This window comes from Artemia franciscana, chromosome 3 (genome assembly GCF_032884065.1).
Source record: "Artemia franciscana chromosome 3, ASM3288406v1, whole genome shotgun sequence".
Lineage (NCBI taxonomy): Eukaryota > Metazoa > Arthropoda > Branchiopoda > Anostraca > Artemiidae > Artemia > Artemia franciscana.
Window position 1 is genome coordinate 6,618,988 of NC_088865.1, and position 15,859 is coordinate 6,634,846.

General features: G+C 33.7%; 1 protein-coding gene across 3 annotated transcripts in view; it reads left to right on the forward strand.

Moving 5' to 3' along the window:
• The window catches only part of LOC136024812 (palmitoyltransferase ZDHHC16B-like), a 229,143-nt gene that overhangs the window by 209,839 nt on the left and 3,445 nt on the right, over nucleotides 1–15,859 (forward strand). For 2 of the 3 annotated variants that reach the window (XM_065700294.1, XM_065700292.1), the window contains 2 exons: nucleotides 4,060–4,272; nucleotides 14,611–14,823. In XM_065700294.1, coding sequence (XP_065556366.1) covers nucleotides 4,060–4,272; nucleotides 14,611–14,823 — 426 coding nt within the window. Of the gene's footprint in view, nucleotides 1–4,059; nucleotides 5,145–14,610; nucleotides 14,824–15,859 lie in introns of those variants that run through there. The other variant, XM_065700289.1, reaches the window with a different exon arrangement.

A 15,859-nucleotide genomic window follows, 5' to 3' on the forward strand; every position in this document is an offset into this window, starting at 1 on the left:
AATTGGTATATGATGAAATAATTCAGACGTCATATAATGACGTCACTCGACAGACAGACAACTTATTTTTACATATATACTAGCTGTTGGGGTGGCGCTTCGCGCCACCCCAACACCTAGTTGGTGGGGGCGCTTCGGGCCCCCCCAAGCCCCCCCCCCGCGCGCGTAAGTGATTACGCGCCATATTAGTTACGCGCCATTGTAGTTGTGTCCCTATGTCCCACCTGTGATATATATATATATATATATATATATATATATATATATATATATATATATATATATATATATATATATATATATATATATATATATATATATATATATATATATATATATATATATATATATATATGTATATATATATATATATATATATATATATATATATATATATATATATATATATATATATATATATATATATATATATATATATATATATATATATATATATGTTTTTAACTGCGTAAAACTTGCGAATATACAACATTCTTTGCTGTCCCATTGTCTGTGCATATAAATAGATTGTCAGGTTTACCGACTCTTGAACATGCAACATATAATAGTCCATGGGAAAACAATCCGTATTCAGGTCTATACCTCATGATTCTAATGATTGCCCTTGAGCTTTGTTGATGGTGATTGCTAATCGACCATTCACTGTGTCGCCGTTGTCATTTATATATCCCCCTGTGCCCCCCGGCATCCCCGTTGTAGTTGTGTCCCTGTGTCCCGGTCGTCATTTATATTCCCTGTGTCCCGGTCGTCATTTGTGTCCCGGTGTCCCAGTCTGTGATTTCTCTTTGAATGTCCCGGGCGTCGTTTATATTCCTTGTGGCCCGGTATCCCGATCGTCATTTGTTTTTCGGTGTCCCGGTCTGTATATACATTCGTTTTTGAATTTGTCTTTTTTTAGTTTTTAGTTTTTTACCTTTTTTTAGTTTTTTTAGCTATACCTCATGATTCTAATGATTGCCCTTGACCTTTGTTGATGGTGATTGCTAATCGAACATTCCCTGTGTCCCCGTCGTCATTTATATATCCCCCTGTGCCCCCCCAGTTGTGTCAATTGGTATGTCACGCAATCGGCCCATCCCCGAAATTGTTTGTCTTGATGGTCATCCTGTTAAGCTGTCGCCAAGCATAAATTACCTTGGATTACCCATTAGACGTGACTTAAAGCATACTCGAGCACTTTCATTAGAATTTCTAGGTGCCAAGCTTCGCAAGGCATACGGCCTGTTTGTTCCTTGCAAAGCACGTAAAAGAAGAATGCTTTCTAAAATTTATGACGTATTTCTGTGCCCCGTTTGTTAGCTTTGTCACCTGTTTGGAATGACTTTAGTACGTCAGATAAAGCAGCTTGTCGGTCAATATTTTTTTGTTACGCTAAGTTCCTACTGGGCGTACCTCTGTGAGCCAAAAATCAGCCGATTTTTGGCGCAATACTATAATTCCATCCGTCTTGTCTAACCGCATGACATATTGCCTGTTAAAACTAATATTTTAATGAAAAGTCATTTATGCTAGTAACATGACATAAAAACCAAAATCCCCTTTAGGATTAATTATATTTGCTAAAGGGACAGCAGCTCTGATATTTATGTTTTTGAACCAAAACTGAAAGAAAGTCATCCAAAGCTGCTATTCCATTTCAGTCCTTTTCAAATTAAATAAATCTGAAAGAAAAAAAATTAAATGTTACCCTATGTTACTAATTATGAGCATATATTTACTGAGTTCTCAACCCGATCGTACAGCTGTATAATTTATATGTAAATTTGTCGTCAGAAGAGGTTTGCCACCCTTGGAGTGGTTTACTTTTTTGAAAAGTCTAGTTTATTCGTGTTTTTATTTTGTATCTGTATATGGAGTATCTGTATTTATTTTGTATCTGTATTTATTTATGTTTCTGTATATGGAGTTGTCGATCCGGTTGCTGTTGTCGTGGAGCGTATGTTATGCTTTGAACAAAGTTTCAATACTTCAAATAGTTTATTTAGTTCCTTTTTATAAAAGCTTTTCCTATTGTAGTTGTTTTATTGTTTCCTTCTTTTATATCCCATTTTATGCTCAACTTGACATCATTGTGTGTTTCTTTGGTTAATAAAGTTTCATTCACTCATATATATGTATATATATATATATTCGGTATATTTCCAAAATACCTATCTATTTCCTTGAATTTGGTCAGTGTGGCCAGTCACTTCAAGGTTTGATGGTGACAGATTTGATGTCACAATGATTCGAGACGCCTACAACTTCAAAAGTACCGTAAAACTATCGATCAGTATTTCCTAACATTGGCCCATACTATTTCAAAATATTGGCCCAAACAAGAAGCCTTAAAAATGAAGGGTTTTACCTAAAAATTGTTTTTTTTATATTATTCTTATTTCTTATTTTGTCTTTTTATGCTTTTTTTGTATGTTTTTTGTATTTTATATTGTTTTTTATATTCGGTTTTGACCTATATATATATATATATATATATATATATATATATATATATATATATATATATATATATATATACATACATATATATATATATATATATATATATATATATATATATATATATATATATATATATATATATATATATATATATATATATATATATATATATATATATATATATATATATATATATATATATATATATATATATATATATATATATATATATATATATATATATATATATATATATATATATATATATATATATATATATATATTTGCCCCCAGGGGGCAAAGGGGGATATATAAATGACGACGGGGACACAGGGAATGTTCGATTAGCAATCACCACCAACAAAGCTCAAGGGCAATCATTAGAATCATGAGGTATAACTAAAAAAACTAAAAAAAGGTAAAAAACTAAAAACTAAAAAAAGACCAATTCAAAAACGAATGTATATACAGACCGGGACACCGGGACACAAATGACGACCGGAACACCGGGACACAAGGAATATAAATGACGGCCGGGACACTCAAAGAGAAATCACAGACTGGGACACCGGGGCACAAATGACGACTGGGACACAGGGAATATAAATTACGACAGGGACACAACTACAACGGGGACGCCGGGGGCCACAGGGGGATATATAAATGATGACGGCGACACAGGTAATGGTCGATTAGCAATCACCATCAACAAAGCTCAAGGGCAATCATTAGAATCATGAGGTATAGATCTGAATACGGATTGTTTTCCCATGGACCATTATATGTTGCATGTTCAAGAGTCGGTAAACCTGACAATCTATTTATATGCACAGACAATGGGACAGCGAAGAATGTTGTATATTCGCAAGTTTTACGTAGTTAAAAACATATATATATATATATATATATATATATATATATATATATATATATATATATATATATATATATATATATATATATATATATATATATATATATATATATATATATATATATATATATATATATATATATATATATATATATATATATATCTATATTCACAGGTGGGAAATAGGGACACAATTACAATGGCGCGTAACTAATATGGCGCGTAACGACTTACGCGCGCGGGTGGCTTGGGGGGGGGGCGAAGCGCCCCCACCAACTAGGTGTTGGGGTGGCGCGAAGCGCCACCTCAAAAGCTAGTATATATATATATATATATATATATATATATATATATATATATATATATATATATATATATATATATATATATATATATATATATATATATATATATATATATATATATATATATATTTATATATATGGTATATCTCCAAAATACCTTTCATTTTCCTTGGATTTAGTCAGTGTGGCTAGTCAACTTGTTCACTTCAAGGTTTATTGTGACAGATTTGATGTCACAAAGATTTGAGACGCTTACGACTTCAAAAGTACCATAAAACAACAGTTCAGTATTTTCCTAATATTGGCCCAAACAAGAAGCCGTAAAAATGATGGATTTGACCTAAAAATTGCTTTTTCATTTTTAATAAACTGCTTTTTGGGCAATAAAGCAATATACTTGCTTTTTCATATTTATAGTTAGTAGAGTCGCATGCTATTGAGAATCAAGCACCACGACCACGAAATTGGCGGCGGTCAGCAATCATATTTGAAGCGTTGATAACAGTGGCAGTTTTCTTAGCTCTTGGTGCTCTGACTCTGTGGCACACGAGATTAATAACTAGAAATGAAACAAGCATTGAAGCATTGGAAAACTCAGATGTGAGGAATAAAATGAAAGAATCTGGAAAGGTAATATTAGCAAGAAATTTTCAAAATTTGGTGAGAATAAAATTAACAGTAAAGAAGGGATAAGATAAATTTAATCTAGAATAATGTCAAAATTTTGGGGAAAATAAAATTAACAGTAAAAAAGAAATAAAATAGAGGGAGAAAGCTATAAGTAAAAATAATCAACACTTATATCAAACAGTTCTGAAAGATGATACCCAATTAATTGGAATAAGAACCTTATAAAAACTTCACATGAACTAAAAACTACTTAAAAGCTTCAGAATGAAGAGCAAGGGATTGAGGAGGGGGCAGCTATCCTCACATATTATATTATTTATGTTTTTTAAAGTTTTAATGATGCTCCTTACTTTCTGATGAATTTTTATTTTATTTAATAAGTTAAGGTAAGAGATCAGACACTTTTAAAGATTTTTGAATACAACTCTTTTCCTTGGGTTATACTTGAACATTTTTGGGCTAGAAAGAGCGCTTTTGGAAAAAAGGATACTTTATTCATTTTTTTTCCAATTAAACCCTAGCTAGTTTTTCATTCTTGCTCTTTTCTTGTGAAAAATAGTGCTTACGCTTTTTCAGTTTGTGTTTTCCTGGTACCTAGGGAATTTTCCCATTTCGGTGGCGTGTTTACTTTTTTCTGCTTTCTCTCAAAGGACAAACTTGTACAAAAATAAGAACTTGATGAAACATGTGGCTGGACTGCTGAAAAGGTTATAAGCAAACAGTTAGAACTAGAGACTTTGAGCTTGAGTTTGAGTCAAGGCCCCAGTGTTCTAGAGGATTACTTCTTATGTTCTATTTTTGCTCATTTCGACATTTTTGTCCCAAAAAGTTCTAGAGCTTGGTAAAAAAAAAAAAAAAAAAAAAAAAAATCAGTGCTAGGCTAACGCGAAAATCTATTAAATCGTGGTCTAAAATTATAACAATTATCATAAGCTAACTATTCAGAAATAAAAAAAATGGAATGAAAAGGGATATGAAAAAAAATTGGTGAGAGAAAAAAAAGAGAGGAAAGTAGTTGCGTCCTAAAGTGTTAGAAGAATAACATGTTGGAAGACAAAAGGGTCCCATTTCGGATTTTGAGTGCTTTTTATGGCACTTGGTATTTACCAAGTGACATATAGCGATGGTAATTCATGTCCGTCTTTCTGTCTGTCGGCGTGTCTGTCTGTCGGTTCTGGTTTTGCTAGTTCGGGCGCTTCTAGATAAGCTAGGACGATGAAAGTTGGCAGGCGTATCAGGGACCAGATCAAATTAGAAATAGTCTCACCCTCGATTCGACCATCTTGGTGGGGGGAGGGGGAGCGAGCGAACGAGATAGTCGAGAATAATTTTATATGCTAATAAAGCAAATGATTGTTCTTCTTAGCTGTGGCTTGATGGTCTAGGGGTATGATTCTTGCTTAGGGTGCGAGAGATCTCAGATTTGAATCCCGGACCACCCCAATTTTTACATGAAGAAAATCCGAAACTAGATACGTGATCAGTATAACGATCGCTGAAAGTTGGCAGGCGTATCAGGGACCGGAATAGATAAATTAGAAATAGTAGCTTCCCTGATTCTACCATATGGGGGAGGGAGGAGCGGAAGGACGGTTAATTCGGAAAAATTAGAAAAAACAAATTATTTTTAACTTACGAACGGGTTATTGGATCTTAATGAAAATCGCTATTTACAAGGACCTCGTGTCTCAAAGCTCTAATTTAAATTTTGACCGGATCTGGTGACTTTGGGGGGAGTTGGAGAAGGAAACTGGAAATCTTGGAAAACGCTTAGAGTTGAGAGATCAGGATGAAACCTGGTGGGACAAACGTTACAATACCGAACAAGAAGAGACTACAGAAACACTGTATTTGCAAGTTTATCTTTGTAATAGTTTCCAATAAATATTGAACAGCAAAATCGATAACTCTAGTACCGAGTCTAATTTTAGGTTCCTACCTCATCACAAGTGCCATATGAGCTCTCTCTTGGCTCTTAGGACCTCATCACAAGTGCCATACGAGCTCTCTCTTGGCTCTTCCGACCTCACCTCAAGTGCCATACGAGCTCTTGGCTCTTGTTTTAAGAGGAACTAGAGAAACAATGGATATTTAAGCTATGATCAAGCGTGAAAGGTTTTTTAGGAAACTTTTCCAGTTTTGTTTGTTTTGAAAGTTCGTTAATTGCTTTTCCATAAATTTTATTTTGTTGTTACTATGTAGAATTTTTCATAACGTAATAAGCTTATGCAACATATAGTTAAGTGTAGAGCTTAAGGGTGCTTTCCACGTTGATATCGTAATTAACGATGAATGATTTTCTCCAGTGATATCTGTTTCGCGTCGAAAAATTCTTAGAAATTACACACCCCCCCTTTAGAACATTTCCGTTCCGCATTTATAATACTACTAATTTGTGATTTTTGTTGGCGGTTCAATTAAAAATGAGCCGAATAACAAGTCTTAGCCGAATAGAAAGTGGACATAATTCTGTGTAAAGAATATTGTAATCAATACACTTGGAACGTGTAAGAATGTATTCTCTCATTGATTTTTTCAGAGTACTTTCTAGTTCAAAGGCTTTTATTTATTAAGTTTGATTAGCTTTTTGACTGCAAAAGTCCTTCAATTGGACTTTTGTCATATTAGCACATTGTTAACAAAAGTTTCAACTTTCAAACTACGTACCAAAATGGGACGTTCCACGTCCATACTTTAATCAGTTGTTCTTAAACGCAGTAAAACATTATGTAAAATTCTCATTTTGTTTACACTGTTTTATTCCGCTTATGGACTAATGATTAAGCGAAAATGGAGTAAATCTCAACATAGAACTGAATCATTGGTTAAATTATACTCGAGAATGTTTTATCAAGTTTCACACGAAAACTGACCTCCTTGCAGAAAACTCTACGTCTGCACAAAATGACTCATAGGAAAATTCTCCCCTACGTAACCTCTCTCCCATGGAAATCGCCCTCGCTGAATAATAACGATCGTATTTTTGAATTTTAAAATATTCGAAAATTCCCCCTGTGGACGACTTTCCTCCTGAAAATTCCCCCTGGGGGAAATTTGCCCCTACCTGGACAATTTCCCTTCATAGGGGAATTAATTCCGTAAATTGGAAATCACGATCGTACACCAAATCGATAAACACAAACATCGATGTTTGTCAAAAATCTTTCAAACAGTTCGTGGTAACGAACTGTAGTAAGGAGCGACCCGGCTCAATAGTAACCAAAACTCTAAAAAATGGAATTTTAATACCAATACCTACATCAAAAGAATCGCATTTTAATACTGATTTTAAATATATAAGTTTCATCAAGTTTAGTCTTACCCATCAAAAGTTACGAGCCTGAAAAAATTTCCGTTATTTTAGAAAATAGGGAGAAACGCCCCCTAGAAGTCATAGAATCTTAACGAAAATCACACAATTAGATTCAGCGTATCAGAAAACCCTACTGTAGAAGTTTCAAGCTCTTATCTACAAAAATGTGGAATTTTGTATTTTTTGACAGAAGACAGATCACGGATGCGTGTTTATTCGTTTTTTTGTTTGTTTTTTTTTTTTTCCAGGGGTGATCGTATCGACCCAGTTGTCCTAGAATGTTGCAAGAGGGCTCATTCTAACGGGAATGAAAAGTTCTAGTGCCCTTTTTAAGTGACCAAAAAAATTGGAGGGCACCTAGGCCCCCTCCCACGCTAATTATTTTACCGAAGTCAGCGGATCAAAATTCTGAGATAGCCATTTTATTCAGCGTAGTCGAAAAACTTTATAACTATGTCTTTGGGGACGACTTACTCCCCCACAGTCCCCGTGGGAGGGGCAACAAGTTACAAACTTTGACCTGTGTTTACATGTAGTAATGGTTATTGGGAAGTGTACAGGTGTTTTCAGGAGGATTTTTTTGACTGGGGGGAGGGGTTGAGAAGAGGGGGATATGCTGGGGGAACTTTCCATCGATAATTTGTCATGGGGGAAGAAAATCTCCATGAAGGGAGCGCAGGATTTACTAGCATTATTTAAAAAAACAATGAAAAAATAAATATGAAAAAGTTCTTACAGCTGGAAGTAAGGAACAGCATTAAAACTTAAAACAAACAGAAATTATTACCCATATGAGGCGCTCACCTCCTCCTAATACCTCGCTCTTTACGCTAAAGCATTTTTAGTAATTTCAACTATTTATTCTACGGCTTTTGTGATTCTGGGGTCATTCTTAATGAATTGGGACAATATTTAAGCTTTAGTGTAAAGAGCGAAGATCTGACAAGGGGGCGAACCCCCTCATATATGTAATAAAAATATGAGAATACAAAAGTTCTTTACGTAAGCTAATTTATAAGATACGTAAATCTTTTACTAATAAAACTATTCGTAAAAAATTAAAAGTTCTAGTTGCCTTTTTAATTAACCAAAAAATCGGAGGGCAACTAGGCTTCCTCCCACCTCTTTTTTTCTCAAAATCATTCGATCGAAATTATGAGAAAGCCATTTAGCCAAAAAAAAAAAAAATGCAAATTTCGTTTTAATTATTCCTCTGCAGAGAGCCAAAATCAAAACATGCATTGATTCAAAAACGTTCAGAAATTAAATAAAAAAAATAAGTTTTTTTAACTGAAAGTAAAGAGCGACATTAAAACTTAAAACGAACAGAAATTACTTCGTATATGAAAGAGGCTGCTTCCTCATCAACGCACGGCTCTTTACGCTAAAGTTTTTTACTGTTTTAAAAAGAAGAATTGAGAGAAAGAGTCAAACTTTAGCGTAAAGAGCGGGGCGTTGATGAGGAAGCAGCCTCTTTCATATACGAAGTAATTTCTGTTCGTTTTAAGTTTTAATGTCGCTCCTTACTTTCAGTTAAAAAAACTTGTTTTTTTTTATTTAATTCGCAAAAGAGGTAATCCCAGGCTGAGTAAAATTTTTTTTGACCGTAAATTTGTACAAATTACCTTATTTTTGTTAATTACATATGCACACAGTCGAAAAGGCATGCAGATCAAATTCATTTTAACATGGAAAATTTCCACCATTTGAATTTCTCCCTCCCCCCCCCCCGAAAAATTTGCCTCGACCCTCCAACAATTCGTCCCACACAATTTTCCTTGGGAGAAATCCCCCCTTTGTAAAAAGAAAATGATGGCGTTTTTTAAATCTGACAAGTAGGCTATTAGGTTGAATACCAAGTTGACGACACAGTGGAAGTGCGTTACATGACAAAGTTCATAATTAACCAACCTGTTAATTGAATATTCAGAAAATTTGAACAATATGACGGGAAGAGACCGTCAATTACTCCTGCTGAGTTGGCTCTGATTTCAGCCAGTGCGAAACGTATTAAGAAGGCCTTGGGGGGGGGGGGGGGGTTACAGGGCCAGATTTTATGTCTTAAACCTTTGCATTGGTGTGCTCAACAACTTGTCAAAAGATGTCAAAAGAATGTCAAAAGACATTAATTAGTTTTGTTTTGTGATTTACATTTTGCTTTTAGATTTTCCGTAATCCATACGACGGAAAATAGGGCTTTGAGTTTAATACTGGAAAGAATGAAGTTGTGTCAATTGGTATGTCACGCAATCGGCCATCCCCGAAATTGTTTGTCTTGATGGTCATCCTGTTAAGCTGTCGCCAAGCATAAATTACCTTGGATTAACCCATTAGACGTGACTTAAAGCATACTCGAGCACTTTCATTAGAATTTCTAGGTGCAAAGCTTCGCAAGGCATACGGCCTGTTTGTTCCTTTCAGAGCACGTTATAAAAGAAGAATGCTTTCTAAAATTTATGACGCATTTCTGTGCCCCATTTGTTAGCTTTGTCACCTGTTTGGAATGACTTTAGTACGTCAGATAATGCAGCTTGTCGGCCAATATTTTTTTGTTACGCTAAGTTCCTACTGGGTATACCTCTGTGGGCCAAAACTTGGCGTGGGGTTTCTGTATATGGAGTTGTCGATCCGTTTGCTGTTGTCGTGGAGCGTAGGTTACGCTTTGAACAAAATTTCAATACTTCAAGTAGTTTATTTAGTTCCTTTTTATAAAAGCTTTTCCTATTGAAGTTGTTTTATTGTTTCCTTCTTTTATGTCCCCTTTTATGCTCCATTCGGCACCATTGTGAGTTTCTTTGGCTAATAAAGTTTCATTCATTCATATATATATATATATATATATATATATATATATATATATATATATATATATATATATATATTCGGTATATTTCCAAAATACCTTTCTTTTTCCTTGGATTTAGTCAGTGTGGCCCGTCAACTTATTCACTTCAAGGTTTGATAGTGACAGATTTGATGTCACAATGATTTAAGACGCTTACAACTTCAAAAGTACCGTAAGACTATCAATCAGTATTTTCCTAACATTAGCCCATACTATTTCAAAATATTGGCCCAAACAAGAAGCCGTAAAAATAAAGGTTTTACCCACCTAGTGGTGGGGGCGCTTCGAGCCCCCTAGCCCCCCCGCGTGCATAAGTCGTTACGCGCCATATTAGTTACGCGCCATTGTAGTTGTGTCCCTATGTCCCACCTGTGATATATATATATATATATATATATATATATATATATATATATATATATATATATATATATATATATATATATATATATATATATATATATGTATATGTTTTTAACTACGTAAAACTTGCGAATATACAACATTCTTTGCTGCCCCATTGTCAGTGCATATAAATAGATTGTCAGGTTTACCGACTCTTGAACATGCAACATATAATGGTCCATGGGAAAACAATCCGTATTCAGATCTATACCTCATGATTCTAATGATTGCCCTTGAGCTTTGTTGATGGTGATTGCTAATCGACCATTCCCTGTGTCGCCGTAGTCATTTATATATCCCCCTGTGCCCCCCAGCGTCTCCTTTGTAGTTGTGTCCCTGTGTCCCGGTCGTCATTAATTTTCCCTGTGTCCCGGTCGTCATTTGTGTCCCGGTGTCCCAGTCTGTGATTTCTCTTTGAGTGTCCCGGGCGTCATTTATATTCCTTTTGTCCCGGTGTCCCGGTCGTCATTTATATCCCCTTGTGCCCCCGGCGTCCCCGTTGTAGTTGTGTCCCTGTGTCCCGGTCGTCATTTATATTCCCTGTGTCCCGGTCGTCATTTGTATCCCGGTGTCCCGTTCTGTATATACATTCGTTTTTTTAGTTTTATTTTTCTCCTTTATTTTTCATTTTTTTTCCTTTTTTATTTTTTTTTTCTTTTTTAGTTTTTTTTAGTTTTTTAGCTTTTTTAGTTTTTTTATTGATTTTTAGTTTTTTTTTCTTTTTAGTTTTTTGTAGTTTTTACCTTTTTTTTTAGTTTTTTTTTAGTTTTTTTTACTTATGTCCTGGTCGTCATTTATACTCCCTGTGTCCCGGTCGTCATTTGTGTCCCGGTGCTTTGTTGATGGTGATTGCTAATCGAACATTCCTTTTGTCCCGGTCGCTTTCTCTTTGTGTGTCGTCATTTATATTCCCTATGTGCCGGTGTCCCGGTCGTCATTTGTGTCCCGATGTCCCGGTCTGTAATTTCGTCAGTTGAAAACATGACGTCAGTCGACACACAAACATGACGTCACCCGACAGACAGACCCACACACACACAGACAACTTATTTTTATATATTTATATATATATATATATATACATATATATATATATATATATATATATATATATATATATATATATATATATATATATATATATATATATATATATGTATATATATATATATATATATACTAGCTGTTGGGGTGGCGCTTCGCGCCACCCCAACACCTAGTTGGTGGGGGCGCTTCGCGCCCCCCCCAAGCCCCCCCGCGCGCGTAAGTCGTTACGCGCCATAATAGTTACGCGCCATTGTAGTTGTGTCCCTATGTCCCACCTGTGAATATAGATATATATATATATATGGTTTTAACTACGTAAAACTTGCGAATATACAACATTCTTTGCTGTCCCATTGTCTTTGCATATAAATAGATTGTCAGGTTATCCCCCTGTTTCCCCCGGTGTCCCCGTTGTAGTTGTGTCCCTGTGTCCCGGTCGTCATTTATATTCCCTGTGTCCCGGGTCCCGGTCATCATTTGTATCCCGGTGTCCCGGTCTGTATATACATTCGTTTTTTAGTTTTGTTTTTCTCCTTTATTTTTTTCCTTTTTTTTTCTTTTTTAGCTTATTTAGATTTTTAGATTTTTTAGTTTTTTTTATTAGTTTTTAGTTTTTATTTCTTTTTAGTTTTTTTGTCCCGGTCGTCATTTATATCCCCCTGTTTCCCCCGGTGTCCTCGTTGTAGTTGTGTCCCTGTGTCCCGGTCGTTATTTATATTCCCTGTGTCCCGGTCGTCATTTGTATCCCGGTGTACCGGTCTGTATATACATTCGTTTTTTAGTTTTGTTTTTCTCCTTTATTTTTTTCCTTTTTTTTTCTTTTTTAGTTTATTTAGATTTTTAGATTTTTTAGTTTTTTTATTAGTTTTTAGTTTTTTTTTCTTTTTAGTTTTTTTGTAGTTTTTACCTTCTTTTTAGTTTTGTTAATTTTTTTTTTTACTTGTGTCCTGGTCGTCATTTATACTCCCTGTGTCCCGGTGCTTTGTTGATTGCTAATCGAACATTCCTTTTGTCCTGGTCGTCATTTATATCCCCCTGTTTCCCCCGGTGTCCTCGTTGTAGTTGTGTCCCTGTGTCCCGGTCGTTATTTATATTCCCTGTGTCCCGGTCGTCATTTGTATCCCGGTGTACCGGTCTGTATATACATTCGTTTTTTAGTTTTGTTTTTCTCCTTTATTTTTTTCCTTTTTTTTTCTTTTTTAGTTTATTTAGATTTTTAGATTTTTTAGTTTTTTTATTAGTTTTTAGTTTTTTTTTCTTTTTAGTTTTTTTGTAGTTTTTACCTTCTTTTTAGTTTTGTTAATTTTTTTTTTTACTTGTGTCCTGGTCGTCATTTATACTCCCTGTGTCCCGGTGCTTTGTTGATTGCTAATCGAACATTCCTTTTGTCCTGGTCGCTTTCTCTTTGAGTGTCGTCATTTATTTTTTTCTTTTTTAGTTCTTTTAGTTTTTACCTTTTTTAGTTTTTTTTTAGTTTTTAGTTTTTTTAGTTTTTTACCTTTTTTTAGTTTTTTTAGTTTTTTAGCTTTTTTATTTTTTTTATTAGTTTTTAGTTTTTTTGTAGTTTTTGCCTTTTTTTTAGTTTTTTTAGTTTTTTAGCTTTTTTATTAGTTTTTAGTTTTTTTTGTAGTTTTTGCCTTTTTTTAGTTTTTTCAGTTTTGACGTCACCTGATCCAGTTTTTTCAGGTGACGTCACCTGATCCACGATCCACAGATCCACAGACAACTTATTTTTATATATATAGATAGTTTTTTTTTTTTACTTATGTCCTGGTCGTCATTTATACTCCCTGTGTCCCGGTGCTTTGTTGATTGCTAATCGAACATTCCTTTTGTCCTGGTCGCTTTCTCTTTGAGTGTCGTCATTTATTAGTTTTTTCCTTTTTTTTTAGTTTTTTATTGGTTTTTACCTTTATTTTAGCTTATTTTTCAGTTTTTTCCTTTTTTTTAGTTTTTTTTTATTTTTTATTTTTTTTAGTTTTTTACCTTTTTTTAGTTTTTTTAGTTTTTTTAGTTTTTTAGCTTTTTTACTTTTTTTATTAGTTTTTAGTTTTTTTTTGTAGTTTTTGCCTTTTTTTAGTTTTTTCAGTTTTTTTTTTAGTTTTTTATTGGTTTTTACCTTTATAGTTTTTTTAGTTTTTTAGCTTTTTTATTTTTTTTATTAGTTTTTAGTTTTTTTTGTAGTTTTTGCCTTTTTTTAGTTTTTTCAGTTTTGACGTCACCTAATCCAGTTTTTTCAGGTGACGTCACCTGACACATCCATCCATCCATCCACAGACAGACAACTTATTTTTATATATATAGATAGATATATATATATATATATATATATATATATATATATATATATATATATATATATATATATATATATATATATATATTCGTTATATTTCCAAAATGCCTTTCTTTTTCCTTGGATTTAGTCAGTGTGGCCAGTCAACTTATTCACTTCAAGGTTTGATATTGACAGATTTGATGTCACAAAGATTTGAGACGCTTACGACTTCAAAAGTACCGTAAAACAACAGTTCAGTATTTTCCTAATACTGGCCCATACTATTTCAAAATGTTGGCCCAAACAAGAGGCCGTAAAAATGAAGGGTTTGACCTAAAAATTGTTTTTCTTCGTCAGTAATTTGAAGCTTTCATTGCCGTTCTTGCTTTTTCATCTTTAATAAACTATAATAAACTATATTTTTATCACGTTAATAAACTATATTTATAGTTAGTAGAGTCGCATGCTGTTGAGAATCAAGCACCACGACCACGAAATTGGCGGCGGTCAGCAATCATATTTGAAGCGTTGATAACAGTGGCAGTTTTCTTAGCTCTTGGCGCTCTGACTCTGTGGCACACGAGATTAATAACTAGAAATGAAACAAGTATTGAAGTATTGGAAAAGTCAGATGTGAGGAATAAAATGAAAGAATCTGGAAAGGTAATATTAGCAAGAAATTGTCAAAATTTGGTGAGAATAAAATTAACAGTAAAGAAGGGATAAGATAAATTTAATCTAGAATAATGTCAAAATTGTGGGGAAAATAAAATTAACAGTAAAAAAGAAATAAAATAGAGGGAGAAAGCTATAAGTAAAAATAATCAACACTTATATCAAACAGTTCTGAAAGATGATACCCAATTAATTGGAATAAGAACCTGTTAAAACTTCACATGAACTAGAAAACTACTGAAAAGCTTCAGAATGAATAGCAAGGGATTGAGGAGGGGGCAGCTATCCTCACATATTATATTATTTATGTTTTTTTAAAGTTTTAATTATGCTTTTTACTTTCGGATAAATTTTGTATTTTTTATTTAATAAGTTGAGGTAAGACAATTTATCAGGCACTTTTAAAGTTCTTTGAATACAACTCTTTTCCTTGGATTATACTGGAACATTTTTGGGTCTAGAAAGAGCGCTTTTGGAAAAAGGGATACTTTATTTATTTTATTTCCAATCAAATCCTAGCTAATTTTTCATTTTTGCTCTTTTCTTGTGAAAAACTGTACTTACGCTTTTTCAGTTTGTGTTTTCTTGGTACCTAGGGAATTTTTCCCATTTCGGTGGCGTGTTTACTTTTTTCTGCTTTCTCTCAAAGGACAAATTTTTACAAAAATAAGAATTTATGAAACATGTGGCTGGACTGCTGAAAAGATTATAAGCAAGCAGTCAGAACTAGAAACTTTGAGTTTGAGTTGGAATCAAGGCCCCAGTGTTCTAAAGGAATACTTTTTATGTTCCATTTTTGTCCCAAAAAGTTTTAGAGCTTGGTGAAAAAAAATCAAGCACTAGGCTAGCGCAAAAATCCATTAAACCATCATCATCATGGTCTAAAATCATAACAATTATCATAAGCTAACTATTCAGAAATTAAAAACTTGGAATAAAAAGGGACATGAAAAGAAATCGGCGAGAGAAAAAAAGAGAGGAAAGTAGTTGGGTTCTAAAGTGTTAAAAGAATAACATGTTGGAA